Raw genomic sequence first — 27055 nt, 5'->3', positions numbered from 1 at the left:
AAGGAATATTAATGACCAGTGATTGCCAGTTCTTGTCATTTTAGTTTTTGTTGGTGGTGATGTTATTATTGTGTGTGTTTTTCCCTTCTTTGGGATTTGCTGCTGTGAGATTATCTGTTGACCGTGTTTTTGTGGATGTAGCTAACTTCATTGCATTGGCGTTTTTCTTCTAGTACTTTGGGTAGGGCTGAGTTTGTGGCTAGGTATTGGTTGAATCTGGCTCTGCCATGAAATATCTTATTTTACTCATCTATGGTGATCGAAAGTTTTGCTGGGTATAGTAGTCTGGGCTGTTATCTGTGGTCTCTTAATGTCTGCATAACGCTTGACCAGAACCTTCTGGCTTTCATTGTTTCCATTGAGAAGTCAGATCTAATTCTGATAGGTCTGCCTTTATATGTTACTTGGCCTTTTTCCTTTGCAGCTCTTAATTTTCTTTCTTTATTCTGTATGTTTAGTGTTTTGATTATTATGTGGTAAGGGGACTTTTTTTATGATCCAGTCTATTTGGTGTTTTGTGAGCTTCTTGTATCTTCATGTACATATCTTTCTTTAGGTTAGGAAAGTTTCCTTCTATGATTTTGTTGACTATATTTTCTGTGCTTTTGAGTTGGACTTCTTCTATCTCTATTATTCTTAGGTTTGATCTTTTTATGTTTTCCCAGATTTCCTGGATATTTTGTGTTAAGCTCATGTATCTTCAGCACTTAAGATTCTCTCTTCCATCCTCCTGTATTCTACTGTTTTTGCTTACATTTGTGGTTTCTGATCACTTTCTCATATTTTCCACTTCCAGAATTCATTTGGCTTGTGTTTTATTGTTTCTGTTTTGGTTTTCAAATCTTGAACTGTTTCTTTTATCTGTTTGATCACTTTTACCTGGTTTTCTTTAGGGGAGTTGTTGATTTCTTCCAATATTTTGCCTTTCCTCCATTTTCTTGAGGGAATTTTTCATTTCCTCTTTAAGGACCTCAAACATTCTCCTAATGTTATTTTTTAGATCATTTTCTTCTGCTTCATCTATACTGAGGTGTTCAAGTCTAGCTTTTTAGAGTCACTAGCTTCTGTTGGTGTCATGTTGTTCTTTGTGGTGTTGAATGTGTTCTTATCTTGTTTACCCATTTTTTCCTATGATTGGTGTAGTTGGAGCTGTATCTCTGATGATCAATCTTCCAGGTTCTATTAGATCGAAGGCTCAGATGGTTGTTCCTTGTAGTACAGTTGGGGCCATGGTTCCAGTCACTCTGGAGGTCACTCAGTGTTCTCAGAGGTCGTTGGGCACTCCCGGGGGTTGCTTTTCAATCCTGGTGGTGGTTCCGGCCTGTTCCCACAGATGTTTCTCCCACCAAGGTTGCTGGCTAGGGCCTGGTCACACAGAGATGGCTGGCTCAGGCCTGTTCCTGTGGAGGTCACTGGCTTGGGCCCAATCCCACAGAGGTCCCTGGCTTGGGCCTGCTTTCTCATACCTTGTACCTGCTCCTGTTCCTTGTACCTGCTTCTGTGGAGGTCGCTGGCTCCAGCCTGCTCTCGTGGTTGTCCCAGGTTCCAGCATGCTCCAGCAGAGGCTTGGTCCCAGTCCCACAGAGGTCTTTGGCTCGGGCCTGCTCTCTTGGCAGCTGCTCCCTCATTCATGGAGCTGGATTTCTCTCTTACTGCCCACACTTGCCTTTCCTTCTTTGCATGTGTATGGATTTTTCCTAATAATAAACTCACTTGGTGTCCTGCTCATTAGTCCTGAAATTCTTTTCTGTGGCATTGTTGCTGGTGACAATCTAATGATTAGGATATCTATGAATCACAAAAGAGGAAACTTAGGGGCTGGAAGTGTAGGTCAGTTGGAAAGTACCCTCCCAGCATGTACAAAGGCTGAGTCCCAGCACTGCATGGTGCTGCATGCCCAGAATCCCGGAACTCACTGGTGGAGAGAGGATAAGAAGCTTGAGTCCATCCATCCTCATTACACAGTGAATCTGAGCCCAAACTTGGCCGAAGAAGAGGAAACTCATACACTAGGGAGCAAAACCACCCGTCCAGCACAGGAGGCACAGCTGAAGCACCGTCTGCAGACACAGCTCTCCTGACCACACATTTTCATGTCCAGGGCTCAGTGTGAGAGTTAAACGACTGAGACTAGAAACAGGTGACCCCTGGAAGAGGAGATGCAGATGACCAAGGGACACAGGACGAGCATGTCATTGCAGCTGCACAGGGAGATGACCACTAAACAAGACAATGCAGTCACATGGCAGGAGCAAAGGCAGACAGGAGCTGGTCATGGTCAGCAAGAAGAAGTGTATGAATCTTAACAGACGCTTGGTTCCATGGATCCAAACACTTTTTCTTTGAAACGGGATCTCATTCTGTAGCCCAGGCTATCCTGAAACTCATTCTATAACCCAGGTTGACCTTGAGCTAAAGGCAATCTGCCTGTATCAACCTCCCATGTTCTGAGCACACAGGCATGAGCTATCACCCTTAGCTGAGGGAGCTTTTCAGCATGTGTTCCTGGAGTGAATGCCCCTTCCCTAGAAATCTCCTCTTCAGCAGCCTTGGACACCACCTCTAGCCATGACTCTTGTATGCCTACAGTGCTATTAAATTTATGTTTGTAGAAATCAGAGATAACGTAAATAGATGTCAAAAGTAGGAGTCTTAGTCCATTACATAGTGAGTGCTGGATAACCACAGAACTGAGAAAGAAAATCCGTCTGTAAAACACAGGGAAATGACTGTGATACATTGCCTGATAAAGCGTTTGTAAGACATAGATACGAACACAGGTACAATCGTGGCGCAAAGGTTATGGGGGTGACCAACTACTTCTGTGTTGGATTTGAAGCCTGCTCCACAGTAGGGAACTCAGGCCTGATACTGTAAACTTGGTCAAAGTCCATAGCTGAGAAACGTACTTTGTTTAGCTAAACCACATGTTGCCAAACTGCCTTCCAAATGTTTATGCTTACCCTCACAGAGGAGTGCTGACCTCAACCTAGGCCAGAGATACTTCTCTCTGCAGTGACCAGCAGCTAATGCCAGAGACTTGCAACTGATCAAAGTGCTAAAAATAAATGTCTACTGAGTGCTCAGACAAAAATATATATCCAGCCCGCCTCACCCCAAGGTTCAGAGACCATCTCAGGTGAGTGATAGAAAGAACGCAAGAGGCAGAAGATGGAGAGGGTGCTGTGAAATTCTGTCTTTGTCATATGACATGACCATTACACTGTAGCTAGGGTTATCTGTCCAAGATCAAGTCAATAAAATCTATCAGCATTCCAACACGCAGCACTAACTAGATTCAGCAGGTTATTGACCCAAAAGGAGAGTGTGTGATTGGAGAGGATTAAGAGCAACTGGGGACATTGAAAGGGAAGGGCTGGGGTTCCTGGCGAGTTGTAGGACATATGATCAAGATGCACAGTTTACGTGTGTGAAATTGTCAAAGAATAAGTAAAAGATACTCTTATTTTTATAATGTAGAGGCATTTTTCTCCATGTGTGTCTCTGCACATGTGTATAGTGCCCACAGAGGCCAGAAGAGGGCATCAATTCCCCTGGAACTCAAGTTACAGAAGCTTATAAGCTGCCTTGTGGGTGCTGAGAATACATCCTAGGTCCTTTGGAAGAGAAGCCACTGCTCTGAGCCACTGAACCATTTCTCCAGCCCAAGATATTCTGCTTTTAGAGTTTTCCAGGCAGTAAGGGCAGATAATTTCTATATTGGGAAAGAAGATATGTGTCCTATGATTCTGTATTCACAATCATTTAGAGGGGAGTTCTGGGGTTGACCTGGGGCCTTGTGTGACAAGCATGTGTAGGTTCTAGTACCTATAAGACTGTGCACACAGGAACATAGAGCAGAAAGGCAGGCAAAGAAAACCATTTAAATGTTGTAAGGAGGCCGCTTGTTTGTTTCCCAGCTGCCAAAACTCCCAAAAATAACCATACAGAAACTGTATTAATTAAATCACTTTTTGGCCAATTACTTAAGTGTATTGCTAGCTAGATCTTACATCTAGAATTAACCCATCTCCATTATTTAATATTTTACCACAAGGCTAATGGCAAGATTTCAATGTGTCTGTCTCTGGCGGCAGCTCCATGGCTTCTCTTCTGACTCCACCTTCTTTCTCCCAGCATTCAGTTTAGTTTTCCCCACCTACCTCTGTTCTACTAAGCCACTGACTGAAACAGATTCTTTATTAACCAATGGTATTCACAGCATACAGAGGGAATCCCACATCACCTAAAAGCTAACCCTGATGAGGAAAAACAAAGCACTTTTTAAATTTTAATTTTGCATATTTCTATATCATACTTAAAATTTTAACACTCATTTAATAGTTTTTGGAATGAAAAAATTAAAGTAGCTATAAGTGTTTACAGGGTGCAGAAGATGGCAGAGGTCTTCAAAAACTGCATGCGTGAAGGATCTCTGAGTGTCCCTTAGGACATCAGGCTCACAGGACTATACACATGTGTCCACACCAGTTACAGAGAACTCTCAGAACCCTGGTGCCCTGTGTGGTATTCACCCATGTCCACACCAGTTACAGAGAACTCTCAGAACCCTGGTGCCCTGTGTGGTATTCACCCATGTCCACACCAGTTACAGAGAACTCTCAGAACCCTGGTGCCCTGTGTGGCAACAGTTATTTTCATGTTACAGATGAGGTAAGAAAGGAACTGTGGGGGCGGGGTGGTTAGCTCATTAAAATGATTGAGAAGCCAGGAGTAGGGCTTTCAGAAACAAGTTACCTGATCATTGTTCTAAACAGGGCTCACAAATTCAAACACAACTTCCAGAAATTAATGAGGAAGCAGAGAGGAAGTCAATCAACAGCTGGTAAGGATGGGGGAATCAGTTTACCTCAGAGGTATGGTCCGTGAGAGTTGCCCATGCTCCACAGAATGCATATATGGGTGGCATTAATTGGACTCAGTGGGTTATTTAAAAAAAAATGAAGAAGTTGGGAGGAAAACATGAGGGGAATTTTGGAGGAGTTGGAGGGTAGGGAATGGATATGATTGAAAGACTTTGTGCCTATGTATAAAATTCTCAAAGAAGAAACATACAATAATAAATTTTCAAAAAGTAAAAAGATGCTGGGTATGCTGGTACACACTTTTAATCCCAGCTCAGGAAGCAGCAGAAAGAGGATCTTTGTGAATCTGAGGCCACCAGGTCTGCAGAGCGAGTTCCAGGACAGCCAAGCTACACAGTAACTGTCCAAGCTACACAGTAACAGTTTGTCTCTGGGAGAAAGTGTGAAAAGAGTGCTGGGGTGGGATATAGCTTGGTGGTCGAACACCAACATGGTGGTGTGAGGCTCAGACTTCACCAACATGGCAGTGTGAGGCCCAGATTTCACCTACATGGCGGTATGAGGCCCAGACTTCACCTACATGGCAGTGTGAGGCCCAGACTTCACCTACATGGCAGTGTGAGGCCCAGACTTCACCTACATGGCGGTGTGAGGCCCAGACTTCACCTACATGGCAGTGTGAGGCCCAGACTTCACCTACATGGCGGTGTGAGGCCCAGACTTCACCTACATGGCGGTGTGAGGCCCAGACTTCACCTACATGGTGTGAGGCTCAGACTTCACCTACATGGCGGTGTGAGGCCCAGACTTCACCTACATGGCGGTGTGAGGCCCAGACTTCACCTACATGGCAGTGTGAGGCCCAGACTTCACCTACATGGTGTGAGGCCCAGACTTCACCTACATGGTGTGAGGCTCAGACTTCACCTACATGGCGGTGTGAGGCCCAGACTTCACCTACATGGCAGTGTGAGGCCCAGACTTCACCTACATGGTGTGAGGCCCAGACTTCACCTACATGGCGGTGTGAGGCCCAGACTTCACCTACATGGCAGTGTGAAGCCCAGACTTCCATCCCTAATACTGCATAAGGAAAATAAAAAACATAAAACCTTGTGTCAAAGTCCCATTAACTTTTAATCTTTCAATATTTCAAAGCATTTGGATTTCTGAGTTAGTATTTTAACTAGTTTTTCAATATCCTAACTGCTCTCTTAGTAAACACTGCAAAGCCACATGTAGCATACCATTGGATCTGCACAGAGTTTGACTAGGAATCCTACCACATCCTTCAAGACCTGGACCAGTTTCCATGCATCCCATTAGGCCTTCGGTCAACAGGACACTGGGCCCCTTTCACATTCTTAGTCTCCTAAACAAATATTTTTTTTTTTGTTTTGTTTTTGTCTTGTTTTGTTTAGACAGGATCTCATGAAGCCCAGGCTGGCCTCAGACTTACTAAGTAGCTCAAACTGGTCTCGAACCACTTATCCCTCTACCTCGGCCTTCCATGTGTTAAGGTTATAGGTGTAAGATAGCACAGAAAACACTAGAGTTAAAACTATGTCCAAACAGACACATGGTCTGGGGATGTATGTCAGTTGGTTCCACACCCACCTGAAAACACACACCAAAGGGAACTGAAGCCAGGAATGGTGGCTCGTGCTTGTAATCCCAGCACTTGGGATGGAGGTGGGAGGATTTCCTCAGCTATGTAGGCAGTTCTGAGACCTACCACGGAAGGCTGGAGAAAGAGAAAGAAAGAGAGAGAGAGAGAGAGAGAGAGAGAGAGAGAGAGAGAGAGAAAGAAAGAAGAAAGAAAGAAAGAAAGAAAGAAAGAAAGAAAGAAAGAAAGAAAGAAAGAGAAAAAGAAAGAACAGACGGGCTCAGCTGTGAAAGGAAGGTGCCGGGTGCCCAAGTGTGTATTAATGCACGCGTCCTTAGGGGCAGCTGTTCCTTCCACTTCCTTATTCTGTGCTCAGGTGTGCCCACTTATTTTTCACTGTGGGCACTAAGCTTATTCAGTTGTGAAGCACGGCTTCCTCTCTAACGAAGGAGGCCCTCTCACAGGGGATCCTGAGTCTGGCCCCATGAACCCTGCTTCTTTATCCTTAAAGGTGCTCCTGGTGTCTGACTGTCGCCCGGAAAGGGTGCCACGATCCCCGCCCATGCCGTCACATGGAGTACTGCTGACTCTCACACTGGACGTGGGCGACATGGTGGTGTTATAGCCCAGAGGTGTCTGGGAAACAGACACGTGCACAGTGTCTTTCTGCCCACTTTCTTCCTCACAATGTTCAGTCCCCCTTCATCCATGGTATTTTAGAATATTTTAGTACCCAACTAAGCCTGTTCAATTTATTGTTTTTAAATATGTTAGAAATTATATTTTGACATTTTAGTCAATTTTAAGTTTAATTCAATGGAATTAATTATAGTCACAAAGTGTTTGACATCATCAATAGCTCTATTCCCAAAAACTTTCATGGCTCTTAACCTGTTTGTTATGTTTTAACATCCCAAGCTCTTGAAACATTGTCCTGTACAGTCTAGAAGGATCTACCACAGCTGAACATCCAGTTGATTAAGTATGTAGCAAGCAAAAGCAAAAAACAAATAGTAGGTAGCAGATAGAAGTGACAGAGAGATAGCAAAACCTCATTACATCAGGTGCTTAGCACAAACAGAGGCTAGGGTAGCTTACACAGAGAGATAACACAAGCAGAGACTGGGGTAGCCTCACACAGAGAGAACACAGGAATTGTTGGGGAACATGATAATTATGTTCTTAACAACCAAACCAGTTCCCATAACAATTATGTCATTTCACATCCACATCAGCAATGTGTTTCAGGTCTTCTTATTTTTGTTTTTTAACAGTTGTTTTCTTGAGACAGGGCCTCATGTTGTTAATCCTGCCAGTCAAAAATAAGAACACTAACACAATTCAAAGCAAGCTTTAATTAAATATTGGCCAGCTTAATGTATTCTGGCCAGGTCCACACTCAGATTCCCAGGGAAATGACCCTGAGTTGTCGGCTTGCAGAGGCTTAAAAAGACAAAACTCACAGTTCACCGTATTTCCCGTCCAACCAGCGGCAAGCATTCATCCTGACTTATTCCCTGCCTACCCACCTCCTGCTCACTGTGTTCAAGTACAGCACGTGTACCTGGGTCAAACAAAGTCCTTTAGGGAAATAAAAACGCCTGACTTGTTATCTCCCATAAACAGTAGCTTCCAGCATTTCAGGGACTGTCTATCCTTGGACAAGGAGCTTGTGGAACAGAAGCAATTTTGTTTCATGGATCTCTAAGGCGTAGTAATTAAAATTTAAAATGTAACTTTGTCTCTCACAGTGTAGCTAGGCTGGATTTAAACTTCTGATTCTCCTGCCCTACCCCCAAGTGCTGAGATTACAGGCCTGAGTCAGCATACCCAGCTATTCCCTCATTTTTAAAATAAATAAACCAAAAGGGAATCTAGTTAGATAGTTTGACCTTATCCCCAGACGGTCTAGGATACAGCAGATAGCAGATACCAAGCACCTTTGTCAAATGGCTAACTGGGTGCCTATTAGCATACCAAAGAAAGAGAGAGAGAGAGAGAGAGAGAGAGAGAGAGAGAGAGAGAGAGAGAACACTAGCTACCCAGGCTCACTCAGTACCTATAGTTCCCCCCAGTTCTTCCCACCCACCCTCTACCCTAACTGTCTCCAGCCCAGGGGCTTCTCTTCCCTATGTAAGCTGCCAGTTACTCTTTCAGCTCCCTTGCCTGTTCTCAGCCCCCTCTCTCGTGGCCCTCTCCTTCCATTGCTCTCTCCCCTCCCACTCTCCTGTGCTCTGCTCTCTCCTCTCAGGGACTGGTTCAATTTAGACTCTCCCAGATGCTTCTGGATGTACTCTCCCTTATCTACAATAAAACCCTTCTTCTCAACCTGAGGGTGGCCAAGGCCTCCTCGTTTCATTCACCTTGATGCCAAAGACAAGTCCTAGAAAAGAACACAGACACGTTTAACTCTTCTGCCTGTCTACTTAGAGCTGCTGTCTTGGGACGTTCCCCTATGATGCTGTGCTTTGACTCCCTGTCTATCTGGACATGAGAGCTTCAAGGGGAGGCTGCTTATGCTTCGGTCCTGTTTCTTCTTCCATGCTTCTTGTGGTGTCCTCGTTTGCTTTCTGTTGATGACAGAAAGTGACTTGGGAGGACAGCGTCACAGCCTGTAAAGAAGAACCCAGGGCAGGAGCTGAAGCAGAGGCTGTGGATGGGTACTGTTCACTGGCTTGCTTTCTTCTTGATTGTGAGTCTGTTCCTCAACAGCTGAGCCATCTCTCCATCCCTCAGTCTGCTTCCTTGTCAGGCCAGGCCCACCTGCCTAGGCACCACCCACAGTGGGTTAGGTCCCCCCACGTGGTCAATTGCTAATCAAGAAAATGTCCCCTCCCCCCAGGATGTGGCGAGAGGTCAATCCAATGGAGATGTTTCTTCTGTTTTAGAGTTCTCTTTCCTGGCGATTCTAGTTTTTGTCAAGTTGACAAACAGGAACAAGCACAGACATGAGTGCTCAGCAAAGAATTTCAAGATAGTTCTCCTGTAGAACTCTAAAATAACTCTAAAGCCATTTCTGACAACTCTGAGGCCAATTTTGAGGCCACTCAGCAGTAGTGCCCCGTCTCCTCTGGGAACCAAGGACCTAACAGTTGCCCACACATGTACTGAAATGTTGGGAACATTCCATTATCTCCCTGAGTCCTGGTGAATGTTCTCCAAATAGAACTTAGTTGTTGAATAGGGGCAAGATAACCCTTAGGTGTTGACTCAGTTCCTGGTGTTTTGACTCAGTCCCTGGGAAAGGGGCAAAGTGACCCTCAGATGTTTCCTCTTACCTCATCTGATCTGGCAACCACTCTCCAGCCAATTATTGGTAATAGCCGTTTTGAATAAGCTAATCCCCAGATACCCCCCTTCCTTTTGTGGCTTTTTTCCTTTAAAAATAGCCTATACCAGCTATTCGGGGTCTTTCTGGCTCCTCGAATACTGAAAGACCCTATCATGACAGAATTAATAAAATCCTCATGCTTTTACATCAACTGTGGTGTGAGAGATGGTCTCTTGGGACAACTCCTCCTCGGTGATTGGACTCTAGAGTCCAACACTCCTATCTTGTCACAATCTGGGGACTGGGTCTCAAGTCTGCTTTGGTTTTCAAGACACGTGATTGAGGGTCAGACAGACAGCTTAAGTGATTCAAAACACCAGCTGTGCGAGTCTGCTATCCTGAGCTCCACCCCCAGAACCCGCACACATCTGTAACCCTAGCACCTCCAGAGATGGGCAGAACTAACTCTGCAAAGTCCTCTTCTGACCTTCACACCTATGCATTCATATGTGTGCACATAGACACACACACTTACATACTCTGAATAAATAATTTATTTTAAAAAAGAAAGTAAAGAAACTTTGTCCAGAAATCAAAAACAACTTAGGAGTCATTTGGGAGACTGAAGAGATGGCTCAACAGTTAAGAACACTTATAGCTCTTCCAGAGGACTCTAGTTTAGTTCCCAGCTCCCACATCAGTGGCTCACAACTGCCTGTAACCCCACCCCAGGATATCCAGCATCCTCTTCTATCCTCTACAGACATCACAGACATCTGCACACACCTGGCATACACATACACATAAGTAAAAATAAATCTTTAAAAGTCATTTGAGGTCTGGGAGGCAGCTCAGAGGGTAAAGACACTTGGCGCCAAGCTGAGTTCAATACTCCAGGATGCAGGCAGGTGTGCTGGGGCACACTGACCGAGGCCAGAAGCCCCACCCACTCTGTGGTGCTGTGCTGTGCTGTGCTGTAGCTGCAGTCCTGGACTACGACAGAAATAGAAACCACTAGCCAAGCCCCAGCGTGCATTCTTCTCTCTGCTTTCTGGTCGGGAGTGTCTGTTACCAACTGCTTCAATTTACTGACCTTGACTTCACCTTCATGGTGGACTTTACTTTTGAATGTGGGCCATAATAAACCCTTTCTTCCTTAAGTGACTTTTGTCAGGGTATCTTATAGCAAAATGGAAAAGAAACTAAGATTATATGTAATAAACACACTCTGCAGTATATAATGCGTGATCTGAGAGCTGGTATTAGTAATTAAGATTGGAATAAACAAAAAACCTATATTTGCCCTTACCAACTGTCTTAGCCACTATTCTGTTCCTGTGAAGAGACACCATGAGCAAGGCAAGTCTTAAAAATGGGAGCATTTAATCGGAGGCCGGCTTACAACTTCAGAGCTTAGTCCATCATCATCATGGTGGAGAGCACAGCAGCATGGAAACAGGATTGGATCAGCCTTTACATCCTGGTCCATAGGCATAGGACAGGGCAGTAAGGTGAGGGAGGGGGAGGACTGGGTCTAGAATGGGCTTTTGAAACCTCAAAGCCCACTCTCAGTGAGTCACGCACCTCCTCCTCCAAGGTCACAACTACTCCAATATAGCCACACCTCCTAATTCTTCTCTGACAGCTCATCAACTGGGGATTGAGCGTGCAAATTTATGGGGTCTCTGGGGCCATTCCTATTCAAACCACCATCCCAGCTCTCAACAGAAGGCAGTACTACTTGGCAATTTTCAGTAAGTGAAGTGGACATAGCTTATGAATTTATTGCAATTCAATGAATTCTGGCATAATTACACAATAAACACACAAGGGGCTGGAAAGATGGCTAGTGGTTAAGAGTGCTGGCTGCTCCTCCAGAGGACTTGGGTTCAATTCCCAGCACCCACATGGCAGCTAATACCTACCTGTAACTCCAGTTCCAGGGGACCTGACACCCTCACACAAACATAAATGCAGGCAAAACACCAATGCACATTTTTAAAAAAAATGAATAAATCATTTATTTAAAAAAAAAAGAAGAAAACACAAATGTCTACTTTTCTGACTTGTTTGTGACAGTATGTCACAAACTCTTTAAGGGAAAAGTTTGGGTTCCAGGAATCTCAGCAGGCTGGATTTGTAAGGCCCAGGCCTTCCCTTGCTCCCTGGGATGCAAATCAAGGACTGTTTTGGCAACCAGCTAAGCTTCCTGCTAGGTTCCGTGCCTGTTCTGCTATAGCTTGGTATAATAGCCTAGGACTCTGTATCACTTTAGAATGGTAATTTCTCAACCTGCCCGGAAAAGCCCAGGCGCCAAGGTCCCTCTCACCTGTCTGACACTGCCCTGCACCCCTTGCCCACCTGCCTGCGGAGAAGCTCACTCGGCGCCAGCTTCCCCATCCCCCTCTGGCTGGGAGGAGGTTCTCCACTTCTGGAACCAAAGAGTTTAACCCTGAATTAAGTTTGAATAAATGGGCATTCTCCTCTGGCGAATGACTCGAACTTTCTGTATGTGTGTGTGCGCGTCTGTTTAACCCCTAGGACTTTATCCAGCTCGTGGAAGGTATGGAGTCACGGTCCATACCAGGTGGGTGGTGATGCAGACCCCATGGCGTGGAACGTTCGCCACAGGATTCTGCCACTCACCTTCAGTAAGCCAACTGAAAAGGTAACTAACAGTGAAAAGTGGAGAGAACCTGTGATCAGGGTGGCCCCAAGTCTGTCTTCAGCTGACATGAACTGTAGGTTTAAATAGAGGGAGAAAGGTTTGAATATTAAGCCGCCCTACTGAAGATGTGGCTCCATCCATCATCAACTCATCCTTGTCTGAGCTGCCATCTGCTAAAGAATCCAATAAACTGCCAATTTGTTACTATCCAAGGGGATAATCTGACCCCTCACAAGACTGTGACCTCTGACCTTGTGGATTATTGTCCTCACCTGAGAAAGGATCTGTTCTTTGCTCTCCCTGGAATCCAAGGGTCTGCAGACTCAGGACAACGGCTTTACGTTTGTGCTGTCAACCTTGGACGGGAAGGGTTAGAAGTCCTTGAGTGGTTCACACACCTATGCAGAGTTAATCAGGCCTATGAACAAGGTCAAAAAAGACAGGTCCAGAGTCAAAGCAGAGATGCCAGACATTGATCCTGCTTAATACCTTTGTGGACCTGAGGAGCCAGCGCTTTTCAGCAAAAGTGGCCTCTAAAGCCCGGTTCACTATTACAACCCTCCAAACCCAGCCTCCTTTTTCTGTTTCTTATTTTTCTCTTCTCTCTGTTCAAGAAATATTTACATTGCATTGCTCGCTCATCGTCGACTGGGGGACATCTGCATCTATCTCCCCTGATGCATGAAGATGTGAATAATGATTGCATCTCAGCAGGTGCTGCTGTTACAGCAGCTTTGGAGATAACACAGGACAGTAGCACTTCACGAGGGATATCAGGGGCCTGCTGATTCGCATTCAGGGAACACTATTTCCTGATCAAATAAGTAGAAGCTACCTCTGGCCTTGGATGGAGACATCACACGTGATCGGCTCCAAGGTGAGAATATTACGTATTATTTTTTTGCTCCATTAAGAGCGGATCTAATCCACATGGGAAGTAGAAAAAGACAAGATCTCCTGAGTAAATTGGGAGCATGGGGACCATGGGAGAGGATAGAAGGAGAGGGGACAGGAAGGGATGGGAGTGGAGAAAAATACATAGCTCAATAAAAACAATTTTTAAAAATGAATAAATGCAAAAACAGAAAAAAAGAGTTAATCTGTCTAAGCTCTGCCAATCCCTTGGCCAGAAGAGTATTCTTCAGGAAGACTGATTCAAATAAAACCATGCTAAGGGGACAGAGAGGAATAATTATTCCCTTAATGAGATAGTGCTCATAGCCTTCCCAGAAACTCCTCTATGTAACACTATGTAACACTGGCACACAGGCCGCCCAGCTCCCGTCACACAGGCCGCGGCTTCTGTCACACAGGCCGCCCAGCTCCCGTCACACAGCGCTGTGGTCTGTCTACTTTTGAGGGTTACTCAGAAAAGTGTGACTTCCCCTTTTCCCCTGTTTCTGCCTCCTTTTCTTTCAGATCCTGAAAATGTCTTGGCATACTTTCCAGACACTCTGGACTTTCTCACTTTTCTCTGAAGCCTCCTTCCCCTCCGCCACGCAGATACTTTTTCTCCACTATGAAACTGCCTTTCTTATTTTTTATGGATTTTATTTATGTGCATGTGCACACGGATGCTGGTGCCTGTGGAGGCTAGAAGTGTCGAGAGCTGGTGTCACAGGCAAGTCTAGGCTGTTCCTTGGGGAAACTAGCAAAACTGGGCCCTCTCTGCTATAGGGCCCCGGTCTGGCCACCCAGCTAGCATCCTTTTTGCTCCTGTGCTCACTCTGCCATAGCCTGGTGATTTAGCTGTAGGGCATCATTCATCTTTGGTGTGGTAATTTCCCACCTGCCTGGGAGAATTCCTACACAGCACACGGTGCCAAGTTCTCTCTCCACTGCTGTCGCTGCTCTCAACCCCCTGCCTGGGAAGGAGTCCCTATGGCGCCAGGTCCCATACGGCGCCAGTTTCCCCTCTGGTTGGGAGGGAATTCCTTTACTGGGGCCAAGGTATATTAGCTTGGCATTAAGCTGAATAAAGTGGCATTCGGTGATCTCTTGTCGAATGACTCTGATCTCTTGTGTCCTTGTTCAATCTCCAGGCCTTTACCCAAACTCGTGTAAGGTACGGAGGCGCGTGACCCGTACCGAGAAGGGTAACACAGAATCAGGTGTTACACTCTGCAAGAACAGTACATGCTCTTAATCAGAGCCCTCTCCAGCCCCTGCCTGCTTGCCTGCTTTCTTAACAGTGAGGCTCTCCCTCTTGGTCCCCATCACCCCTCAAAACTGCTGAGCTTCACGGCTTGCCCACCCTGTAGTTTTTCTCTCAGACTCTAGGAAAATTATTCTTAAAGCTTTTTCCTGAGTCCAGTTCTAAATTATTATAAGTCTAGGCACGCAACCTCGATGTTCCCCCAGGACAATACTGCCCATCTCTGCAGGCACTCCTAACGGGGGCTTTATAACAGATCCAGACATATTAAAAGGACTGTAAGACAGGATTTCAAAAGTGTGGCTGTTTTAGGATATAGGGTCTGAAGTTAACATTGGGATGCCAAGCACAAAGAGGCCTACGTAATTTCTCTTCCTCAGTCACCACATCCAAAATTGAATTTACTTTTAATACATACCCTAAACACATTTCTGCCATTTTCTCTACTTCTGTTCTAGTTCAAACCCCCACACATCCTCCTGTGAAGATTCGTTTTCGCCGTCCAGTTGACTGGACTTAGGAGCAAGTGGAACCACTTCTCTTGGCGTGTGTGTGTGTGAGGGTGTTTCCAGAGAGGGAAGGCCCACTCTGAACATGGGTTTTTCCGTTCCGTGAGCATGGGTAGCAGACTGAATATACGCTGTATGCCCGCATTCCTCTGTCTCTGCTTTCTGCTATGCTGCCGTGCACCAGCTGACCATGACTTCCTGCTGCTATGATGGTGTCCTCAAACTCTGAGCCACGAATCCTTCCTTCATGAAGTTGCTCCTGTCAGCACTTTCACCACAACAATGAGTACACTTAGGGGTCCACCTCTTAGTCACCCCACAGGTGGACATGGCGGTGCATGACTACAGTCCCAGGACATGAGCACAAGAGTTGCATGGGTCTGAGGCCAGCCTGAGCCACACAGAGAGTACCAAACCCCCTAGCTGTCTAGCCAGACCCTGTAGTTTTTGTTTTGTTTTAAGAAGAATGAAATGAAATAAACTAAATAATAACAAGTCATAGCTTCACTTACCAATTCTTGAATCACTTGCTATACATTTTTGTTTGTTTGTTTTCTGATACAGGGTTTCTCTGTGTACCTTGGCTGTCCTGAAATTTGCTCTGTGGACCAGGCTGGCCTTGAATTCATATAGCTCTGCCTGCCTCAGTCTCCTGACTAAAGGTGTGAGCCACCACCGCCCGGTGCCCTACCTCTTTTTAACTGTTTGCAGTGCTAGATCTGGGTCCATCAGCTTTACCAGTGCTGGCTAGGCACCAACTACTGAGCCACTCTCCCAGCCCCCATATTATTTTTCAAAATCTTTCAGTTCCTCATGTGAAAATTCCCAAGACCTACGAGCCTTGCTGTCCTTACTCAGACAAGCCACAGACACGCACGAAGTGCCCAACACTTCTACACATCGTGACTGTTATTTTTAGCATGTGTGGGGGTTATTTGCAGCTTCTCAAACTTCTGTTGATGGAACAAACAGTGAACCCTGCTCAGTGCTTGTGGCCCAGACAAGAGCATGAGATACTGAGCAGGAATGAAGCCTCTGGCAGCTTCATTTCCTCTTTTATAGACTTCACAGTAGCTATTTCATCTCTTTCTGTCATCTGAAACATTTGTTTCTGAAACCCTGCCTGTGAAAAGCATTCCTGTAATGAAGATTGGGGCAGGAAAAAAAAAAAACGGGACATGAGAAGGAAAAACAGGCCCTGACCTAGGAAACCAAGTAAAGCTTCTTAGGTGCAGAGAACTCCAGCACAGCTAGCGACCGCCCAAGGCCTTCTCCATCCTTTGTCACTGCAGTCCCTAAGACTCACCAGAAACTCCTGTCCCAGGCCCCAGAGCTCACAACTGATTCCATGCCGAAAGTGTCAATCAGGCTACAAAACTCAGCAAGTAGACAGCACCAGCAGCCAAAAATAAACAAAGGCCTAAGCCATCAAAGTCCGTAGTTCTGGGAAAGTCTCTAAATGTACTAAGCTTGCTTTTTGGCTTCTGTAGTTTTACTTTGGCTAGCTGTTCTTGTTAACTGATATGTCAACCCAGGACATGGTTTTTGTGCTTAAAAGCTCACCCTGAGAAGGCTTGGGGCTACAGTGGGATCCCAAACACCAAAAGTATAAAGAGTTCCTGTTGAATTAAACCTTTTGTCCAAGTTCTCTGGTAGATAGCCCACGACACGGCACTCATGGAGAAAGGACACCTTCTGAACACTAGTGCAACACTGGTGGACCCTGGTTTCACCTTGTCAGATTGTGTTTTCACCTCAGGCATCTCTGGAGCCACCTCATTTAGTTCACTTATCAAAAGAGATGTAAAAGGGGCCTGGACAACTCAGAGAGGCGACTCTCACTCATCATCTCCAGGGCCCGCATGGTAGGAGGAAATAAATGACTCCCGCAAGTTCTCTGTCTCTGATCTCCATACTTGGGTTGCGGCATGCTCATTCTATGTGTCCACATAGAAATACATATACCACATACACACATAAGTAAACCAAAAATAATAAAATGTTTTAAAAGAGACAAAATGGGGAAAGGGCTACTTGTTCGTTTTCCGGCCACCCAGCCCCGAAATAATCACACAGAAACTATATTATTTAAATCACTGCTTGGCCCATAAGCTCTAGCTTCTTATTTGATAACTCTTACATCTTAATTCAACCCATCTCCATTTATCTGTGTATGGTTCTCCCTGAGTCCACCTCCTTTCTCCCAGCATTCAGTTTAGTTTTCCCCACCTACCTCTATTCTTCTATAGCTCTGCTAGAGGCCCAAAGCAGTTTCTTTATTAATCAATAATATTCACAGCATGCAGAGGGGACTCCCACATCAAAAGGGTCTCTTAGCAACCTTTAGGGATGTGGCTTGGGAAGACAGTTCACTCTGACTCTCCTTGAGGAGCCTGTACCCACGCATGTGCACATCTTGCTCTTTTCCTAAGTTCCCTTCCTTCTCCGAGCCCCCATGAAATCTCCAGCTTTCTTCATCTCACTGACTAGATCTGAAATTCTTTTTATATCAAAGCTGCAAATCCTAGTTTGGCCTGGAATGAGGTAACATAGGCCACCAAGGAGTGCAGGCTGCATGAAGCCACCTCTCCGTCTGCCCCTCACTGACACAATGACACAATGATTGACTCCACATGTGGAGCTGAAGAAACAAGAATCCCTAAGGACAAACTAGATAGCAAGATGGAGAACTGAGCTGGTCCCTCACAGAGGGACCTCCTGCACAGAGGAGAAAGGTGGTAGCTAGGGACTTAACAGCAGAAAGTCCCTGGGGCTTTTCCCACAACCACCCAAATCTTGGAAATCTCTTCCTCTGCTAAGACAATTTCATTTTAACTGGAACACACACTGAAAGCACCCCACAATGACCTTCCAGGCAGTACATTCTAGGTATTCAGACTTATTCCCCACATTTTTTTTCTGTTCTAGTGCCAGAGACCAAATCCACCATCTAAATATTGTGGTTAGTGTCCATGGTAACATGACAATCTCAAAACACTAGGAGACTGACCTGTGGGCACGCCTGTGGGAGATGATAAATTGTGGTGAGAAGTCCCATTTATTTTAAATATTTACTTTATGTCTGTGGGTACTTTGTCTGCCTGTATGTCTCTGCACCACCTGCAGGCCTGATGTTCCCTGAGGCCTCAGATCCCCTGGGACTGGAGTTACAGACATAACACAGTTGTGTACCAACATATAAGTGATAGAAAGTGAAGCCATGTCCTCTTGAGGGGCAGCCAGTGCCCTTAACCACCAAACAATCTCTCCAGCCCCAGGAAGACCCATCTTAATTCTGGATGGGACAGTTCCCTGGGCTTGCTTGGATCCTGGACTGTATAATCATGTAACACAGAGACAGTGACCCAACTGCAAACACTCACTACAATTGCCTGTGCCTGCCAGTGTCGGATCCAGGGCCCCAGCCTTCTTCAGGGTTTCACTGCAAGCGCGCATAACCGCTGAGCCCTACAGAGCCCTTCTATTTTCCTTGATCCCTTTGCTTTCTTGCTTTCTTCTAAGAAGTGGTGGGTTAGTGGAGCTAAGGATCCCCTAAAACACCCCACAACCCTCCCTTCTTAAGAAGTTATCCCTTAGCTGGGCGGCGGTGGCACACACCTTTAATCCCAGTACTCAGGAGGCAGAGGCAGGTGGATCTCTGTGAGTTCAAGGCCAGCCTGGTCTACAGAGTGAGTCCCTGGACAGCCAGGGCTAGGAAGGAAAGAAGGAAGGAAGGAAGGAAGGAAGGAAGGAAGGAAGGAAGGAAGGAAGGAAGGAAGGAAATCATCCCTGTAGAACTCCAATCCACTCAGACCTTTTTTTTTAACTTATTCATTTTTATGTTTTTGAAACAGGGTCTTGTTAAGTATCCCTGGCTGACCTGGGACTTAACTCTATGATCAAACTGGCTTCACGTTGCAGCCATATTCTTGCATCTGCCTTCATTGCCCTGGAATTGCAGTCAGCACCACTATGTGCAACTCCCAGAATCGTTTGCTGAACTCCATATTAGAAGTGGGAAGTGCAACGGTGTGGGGTTTTATTATTTGCTTATTTTTTTTGTTTTGCCTTTGTTTTTAGGCAAATTTCCCCTTTTATTCCTGTCCCTCTAGAAGTTTATACAATGTTAAGCACAAAAGATACACAAATTTTTTATTAATTAACTATATCCACATTGGCTGCAATTTTGACTCTGAGGAAGACTGAACTAAAGATGAGGGGAGAGGAGTAAGGAAAGCAGGGATTTTAGTGTGCAGAGGGAAGAAATGGGGAACTGGGCTTTCATTGTAAGACTCAGAGTTGATCATGGCTGTCAGTCTGCTAAAATGACAGGTACGTTGCAGAGACATGGAAATAGGCACAGGTCGATTTACAGTCTTTGCTAAATCTTTCCACAGCTTTGCATAATCTATAGTCATCACACTCCCAAAGCCAGATGGACTCTGATTCTTTCATCATGCAAATATTAATTTATCTAAAGGTCATATTGGTTCATAGCTATGTGTAGCATAATTTCTAATTGGTCTTAATAATTAAAACTTGGAATCAGATATTTGAGGGTGAAAGCTGAAAGATCAGAGAAGCAGAACATTCAATCACTAGTTCTTATCTCTATGAAGTCTTCAGACCAAATGGGGTACCCTGTCTCTACAAGTCCTCAAACTGAATGCCCTGAGCTCCTGTCTCCTCCTGCCTTATATTCCTCTCTCTGCCCAGTCATATCCCTTCCTGTCTCCACCTCCCAAGTATAGGGATTAAAGGTGTTAGCCACCACTGCCTGACTCTGTTTCTCTTTGAAACTGGATCAGTCTTGTGGAGTCCATGGTGGTCTTCAACTCACAGAGATTCATCTGCCTTTGCCTCCCAAAGGCTGGGATTAAAGTGTATGCCACCACTGCCTGGCTTCTATGGCTAACTAGTGGCTTGCTCCAAACTCTGATCCTCAGGCAAGCTTTTATTTGTGATAGCACAATGAAGTATCATCACAACTATGATGCAGATCAGATGGGCCCTTCTCTAGCATCTACTCCATTATCTACCTCTCATGTAGGCGGGTTAGCCCCAAACTACATAGCCAAGAGTAGCTTTTAACATCTACACCTCCTGAGTGCTCTGATCACAGGCATGCAGACCCCAAACCCAGCATCTTTTTAAATAAAACCATGGTGAATTTTTTAGACAAGTATGATGGCTCATCTTCATTGCCCACGGGACTTAGGCCCCCTTAGGAGGTACACCTCTCGGCATGTCTTCTGCAGGTGAGGTTTCAAGGAGGGCAGACCCATCCTGAAGGGTGGCACTATCCTTTGGGCTGAGATCCTGGACTGAATCAAAGTTAAAAGGGACGAGGACGTGAGCCCTACCAAACTTCATCTTTCCACCTCCTGACTGAGGACATGCGACCTCCCTTCACAGTAGACCGTGCCCCACAAACTGCGAACCGACGTGCAGCCTTCTTTAAGCTGCTTCCATTCGGCGCTGAGACAGGCAACAAAGACAAGCTTTGCTGAGAAAACATGAAATCCTTGTGTCTTTTGTACAATCGTGGCAAGAGCAGCCTCTGCAGTTCCTATGAGGAAAACATTTCATGCCTGGTCTTTTAAGGGTATTTTAGTGAATTTAAATTTTTTATTTATGGCTAGGGGCATGCATATGTAGGTCAGAGGGCAACTTTGTAGACCTGGTTCTTTCCTTCCACGTTTTTATGAGGGATGTTTTTAATCATGATCCTCTTGTAGACTTGTACAAAAATTTATCAGAATTAGGAATTTCAGAAAACAAAGATTGACACTACTATATCTAATATATAATTTGAATATTAAAATAGCCCCCCCTCTCTCTGTGTTTTGTTGTTTCAAGACAGGGTTTCTCTGTGTAGCCCTGACTGTCCTGGAACTCGCTCTGTAGACCAAGCTGGCCTCAAACTCCCAGAGGTCTGCCTGCCTCTGCCTCCCCAACGCTGAGATTTAAGGCGTGCGCCACCACTGCCTGGACTCTCTTCTATATTTAAGTAGAACAAACTACACCCAGTAGCACGCTGATTGGAAACAATGAAATATTTCACTAGTTAAAAACAAATGGAGAAAGTAAAGTATATGGAATCATTATTTTTGAGACTCTCCTGTAACTATAGCCTAAATGTCTACATTTATTCATGGTTAATAGACTAGACTTTTATGGTTATAAAGTAAATAACAACGTAGGTGCGATAGAAATGAATTTACTAGGTTCCCTTTCCACCTTCTTTATAAAAAGAAACCAAGTCGCTTTGTGTGCATATCTAGTGTGCATATGTCTGTGTGCATATGAAAGTGTGTGCACATATATGTTGAAGCCAGATGTTGAGTATCTTCCTCTATCGGTCTCTACTATCCAGTTACTTGGCTATTTGGAGACAGTGTCCTACTGAACCAGAGGCATACCAATTGTCTAGCCTGCAAGCTGGAGGAAAGCACTCGTCTCTGCCCCTGTGAGCACTAGGGTTAGAGGCATCTGTCACTATACCCAGTTTTACATGAGTGTTCAGCATTTGAATTCAGGTCCTCATTCTTGCACAATAGACCCTTCAGCAGCTGAGCCATCTCCCTAACCCCAACTCACTTTTAACCTCTTCATTGGGGTCCATCAGCATCTATCTTGCCACTAGACTATAAATACCATAAGGTTATAAATCTTCATCTGCTAATCATTCAGTAAGTAGCTTGTAAGCCATCTCATGAAGCCAAAGACTCACAGCACATGTAGTCAGCTGTGAGAAGAGCTTGTTCAGTGTTGGTGCTCGGGTGGCTTTGGAGATCCTAGAAGGTATGAGAAGAAGGATGGGGCACGGTGCGCTGCCCAGGTGGCTGAAGAAGGAATGTAAAGGGAATCTAGAGAGAGCAGTAAAAACTGCATCAAGGAAAAGGTCAGCAGGCATCCTGTGCAAAAGAAATGTCATCTCTGTTTAAAAGAAGTCGTCAAGCCGCAGAGGAATAATGAGGAGAATAGCATTGCAAGGGGAATGCACGTGTCATACAAACTGGGCATATTCAGGGATGTTGCAACAAGACGCTTTATCTTTCTGTCTGGTTGGTTGGTTGCTTGCTTTATTGAGTTAGAGTTTAATGTAGTACAGGCCGGCCTCAAACTTTCTCTAGAGCTGAAGATGACTCTGGATTCCCAATCCTCCTTCAGCCTCCCAAGTGATGGGACCACAGTAATGTGCCTCCATCCCTGGCTGGCTTGATCGAGACAGGGTCTCACTATACATCCAGTTCAACATGCCCTGGAACTCACTATGTAGCTCTGATTGGCCTTGAATTTTCAGCAATCCTCCTGCTTCTGTCTTCTAAATGCTGGGATTCCAGGCATGTGCTACTGTACCAGCTAGGGGACTGTTTAAAGATGTAAGGATAGATTGCATCATCACTCTGGAAACATTCCTCCTCTGCCATAATAGGAAGAGTGGCCTCAATTTGGGTGGAAAATCAGACAGACTCGCTTGCCAAAAGCACCTTTTGGATAAGATTCTAGTGGCTTCTGTGTAAGCTTGTGATCCTGGTAATCTTTTGTGATGGTCTCTATCAAGCAATTCCTTAGTATAAGTTCTTTTTCTTTGTAACTTTTCAGATTTATTTTTTGGTTACCACAACTCCATTTTGATTCTGACAGTCTTCATTTCTATTATAGGAATGTCGGGGGCCAGCCTCTTCCAGAGTGAAGACGTGGGGATTTAGAAAATATACTAAAAAATACAAAGATGCAAACAAAAATAATAAAACACAGAAACATGTAGAATAGTATTGGAAGGGAATTTTTCAGTGAGTACTGAAAATTCACGCGTGTTTAATTTCCAAGTGGTTAATATACGCCTGACCCCAAAATGTAGGAGTAAAACAAGACTGCATTAACAGACAAGTTGAAAGTCACGGGCTACATTCATTCAAGCCCTAGACTTACCCTAGATCAAATACTCTGTAGGCAAACCAATCAGGCCTAATTACAACAAGCCAAATTAAAAACTATCCAGGTTTAATGCTGTCTTGACTCTCCTCCGGGGAGGGGTCAAGCTTGTCGGGCACAGGGAGGGACAAGGCCTCCAAAGACAGAGTCCAGAGACCGGGACTTGGAACTTACACTACTGATTTGGTGTCTGTTCAGCATTCTTGGTATCATAGACTGTTTCACTGATTCTTCATAGTAGCGGGAATGGGGTAGTGGGTGGGTGAGGGTGCATGGAAATTTCCCTCAGGCCACTTTCATGAGGCACTAATTTCATTGTTTTTTATTAATTCATTTATTTTTAATGATCTTTTCTCATTTTACATACCTATCCCAGTTCCTACTCCCTCCCCTTCTCCCTCTCCCCCCACCTCCCCACTGTAGGACCCTCACCCCTTATTCTCAAAGGGGCGAGAAGAAATTTTCTAGCAAAATATTTTCCCAGGAAGATAATGGCCTTCCCCTCTCCCACCTGGGAGATTCTGAGCACAGGGTCACTTAGCTCAGACCAGCCAGCCACCTGGTACAGGCTGATAAAGATGGCCTAACTCGAAAACAGTGGTCTTGCTCTAAGAACAAGGAAAAAGCTGACTTAGCAAAATGGGAGGGAGCAAAAGTCCGTGTACCCGTGCCAAAGCAGCTTCAAAGAATCTCTTTGTAGTTAAAAGCTTTCCCCACAGAGGAGATACAACTTCTCCCTACCTTACTACAACGGGGATGGAGATGAGTTCCAAACATGTTTGTATTATGCTGATTAAACCTTGCTTATTACAGCCTGGGCCTCTCTTGTGATCTCTCTCTGAGGGTTGTAATCTGGGCACAACACCCACTCCACCCCCCATCCACTCCTCAGAAAGGGTAAGGCTCCCACGGGGAGTCAACAAAGTCTGACACATCATTTTAAGGTGGGACCAAGGCCCTCCCCTCTATTTTTAGGCTGAGCAAGGTATCCCTCCAAAAAGAATGAGTTCCAAAAACCCAGTTCACACACTAGGAATAAATCCTGGTCCCACTGCCAGTGGCCACAAAGACTGCCCCAACCACACATCTCTCACCCACATTCAGAGAGCCTAGTTGGGTCCTTTGCAAGGTCCCTCGCTATCAGCCCAGAGTCACTGAGCTCCCACTAGCTGAGCTCAGCTGTTTCTATGGATTTCCCCATTATGATCTTGAACCCTTTGCTCATATTATCGCTCCTTCCTCTCTTGAACTGGTCTCCAGAAGCTCAGCCCAGTGCTTAGCTGTGGATCTCTGCATCTACTTCCATCAGTTGCTGGATAAAGGTTCTATGATGAAAATTAAGGTACTCATCAATCTGATTACAAGGGAAGGCCAGTTCAGGCACCTTCTCCACTATTGCTTAGGGTCTTAGCTGGGGTCATCCTTGAGGATTCCTGGGAATTTCCCTGGGGCCAGGTTTCACACTAGCCCCACAATGGCTCCCACAATCAAGCTACCTCTTTCCTTGCTCTCCCTCTCTGTCCTTCCTTCATCTCAACCATCCTGTTCTCTCATGTTCTCCTCCTCCTTCCCTCCCCTTCTCTTCTCTCTCTCTCCGCACTTCGGCTCTCCCTTCTCCCCCTCCACACACTCTGCTCTCCTGACCTCCCCAATGTCTCACCCCTGTATGTCACCACTCTGGGCACTGAATTTCACCTTTTCGTGGCAGATTGGGGACATTCTTTCCTAGTCCACATCTGGAAGCTCTCGTTATTCCCAAGGCCAGATTCTTCAGTAACAGAACCATCAAATCCTTAACATACAACTGTATTGTTTGTTTGTTCGAGACAGGGTTTCTCTGTTACAGCTCTGGCTGTCCTGGAACTCACTTTGTAGACCAGGCTATATATATATATATTTTAAGCCTGTAGTAGACGCCAGTATTTTCTGGTTGACTAATTGCAACTTCGGGTAAGTCTTGTAAATGAAGAGCAGATCAAGCTAGTTCATCCATGATCAGGACACATCTATTGTTGGGAGCAGTGAACCCCCAGATCCTGAATTTCTTGTAAACATCTTGTTTTCTTCTGCTCTGAGACAGCTTGCAGCTGCTCTGAGCATGAGACCCTCAGGAGTTCCTGATGGCAGGGGAGTGATTTCTGGTGGGTTTGCCTGGGGCATGGCTATCCCTATATAAGCTGTCCCTGAACACAATAAGGGGGCTTTCTTGGGGCAATACTGTTTCGAGGATGACCCGTGTCTCTGTGTGTCTTTGTGTGTTTCAATCTCCAGTCCCTTGCCCGGGGAACTGTATGGTAGCGCATAGAGCACGGACGGGCATGGTGCGCTACAATCTATAACTGATAAGCTTTGCTAATGGTCAAAAGTATTTCTCATACCAAGGTTTTTAACTTATCTTCAAAGTGCCCTGGATTAGGCTGAGACAGCTCGTTGTCGTCGACATTAGTTGAGGAGTCTTGCACCAGTCATATATGATTTTAGAGTTCTGGGAGGAATCAAAATGTTCTTTAGGAACATTGGCTTAAGAGGGACTTTTGCCGAAAAAGTAGATTACAATAAGCTGTCCTGAGCCAGGTCGGCGAACTCCATGCAGAGAGGGGCCTAGGTTATAGGTGCAAAGTTTCCAAGAGTTTTGTGAGCCGCACCACCCACTCTACGAGTTGTTTCTGCACATGCGTCGAAAAAAGAAGACGCAACTGAAGTCTGAAGATCGTGATGTTTACTTTTGAACTTCCTATGTAGAATCTGACCTTTCTACACTTCTCTAAGTGACTTCCTCTGCAGTAATCCAGCCTGCGGCTCGCCTCACGCGCTCCAGTCCCCACCCGAAAACTTCTATACAAAGCCTGTCTTCCGGATGTCAGGAAAGACCACTGGCGGTCAGTGGTTGAGAAGAGGGGTGCCGCGGTCCCAGCATCCAGCACCGCCCACGCCCCCGCTTGGCAGGCCACGCCCTCACCCGCCTCCGAGCGTCCCGCCCCTTCTTGGCTCGGCCTCATTCGGTTCGAAGAGCCTCGCCCCTCCCCCTCTGAGACCACGCCCTATTCCTTCCCCCTCAGCTTCTCCCCCTCTTCTCAGAGCCACGCCCCTTCTGGTTCGGCCGCTTTCCCGGCCCCGCCCCCTGTGGACCACGCCCCGGCCCCGCCCCAGCCGGGCCCGCGCCCTATTTGGTCATGGGGGGGGGGGGGGGACCGGCGGCGGCTGCCGGGGAGCGGTTCGCGGCGGAAGGGGACGCGGAGCGGTCGCGTGCGCGGAGGGTAGCTCTGGGCGCCGTGCAGTTGCTGCGGGCGCTCAGGGGCCCTGGGAACAATGGCGCTGTGCGCGCGGGCCGCGCTGCTGCTGCTGCTGCTGGGCGCACTGCAGGTGCTGGCGCTGCCGGGGGCCGCGGCGAATGGTGCGGGCCCTCAGGGTGAGTCCGCCGGCCGGGAGGAAGCGCGCTGGGGCGGCCTGCGTCTCCACGTCCGGCGTCCGCGTGGAAAGTCCGGCGTCTGCAGTTGGCTCCGCGGGCGTAGGGGAACTAGGCTGGGGCGGGTTTCCCAGTTCTCCGGGGCCACCTGCCGATCAAGACTCTGGCTTTTCTGTGCTTGGGGGCGGCAGGCCCGCGCGGTGCGGGTAACCTGTTGAGTTTCCCTGGGATGGCCCCAAGCTGCTTCTCAGCCTTTCCCTGGAGTTCTGTGGATTGAAATATGCCAACTGACTGCTGCAGAAACAAACCTGGCTTTCGAATACCCACACGGCTTCCAGGTGGAGGTCCCCCAGACGCTACAAGTTGGCTTCCAGGGCCAGTGCGGCTGTGTGGGAGCCTCGTGTGTGCACCCCTTGTTCCCCCGCGCAGGTGAGGCTTATGCCGGACCGAGGCCTCTAGGGCTGCAAGCCACCTGCGCAGCAACCTCCAGGTCTCTGTTGTCTGGAGCCCACGTCATTAAACAAAATGATGTTGTTAGCCTTCTGTGTAGGGAATTTTGTTTGCCTTCGGGACCTTGACCTTTTAGACACTTTGAGAAGAACTCTGAGTTTGTGAGAATTCTGTTTTCCCTTATCACCTACTAGAGCCCAGTCGCTATGGTCTAGTCGCTAAG

The 27055-nt window shown here is 46.2% G+C and overlaps 1 protein-coding gene and 1 long non-coding RNA gene across 2 annotated transcripts in view; both read left to right on the top strand.

The window, feature by feature from the left end:
* The first annotated feature begins 13019 nt into the window (after positions 1 to 13019).
* On the top strand, positions 13020 to 14377 carry LOC146894761 (uncharacterized). The gene is made up of 2 exons (XR_015001956.2): positions 13020 to 13248; positions 13791 to 14377. It is a non-coding gene; the product is annotated as an uncharacterized LOC146894761 (long non-coding RNA).
* An 11811-nt stretch (positions 14378 to 26188) lies between these two features.
* Positions 26189 to 27055, top strand: part of Tmem123 (transmembrane protein 123) — a 35253-nt gene continuing 34386 nt past the window's right edge. The window contains exon 1 of the mRNA XM_048433220.3: positions 26189 to 26385. Coding sequence (XP_048289177.3) covers positions 26286 to 26385 — 100 coding nt within the window. The 5' untranslated portion in view covers positions 26189 to 26285. The remainder of the gene's footprint in view (positions 26386 to 27055) is intronic.

This window comes from Myodes glareolus, chromosome 4, assembly GCF_982192425.1.
Source record: "Myodes glareolus chromosome 4, mMyoGla1.1, whole genome shotgun sequence".
In the NCBI taxonomy this organism is placed as follows: Eukaryota; Metazoa; Chordata; class Mammalia; order Rodentia; family Cricetidae; genus Myodes; species Myodes glareolus.
The sequence above is the reverse complement of the archived record's forward strand: the minus strand, read 5'-3'. Positions and strand labels throughout refer to the sequence as shown.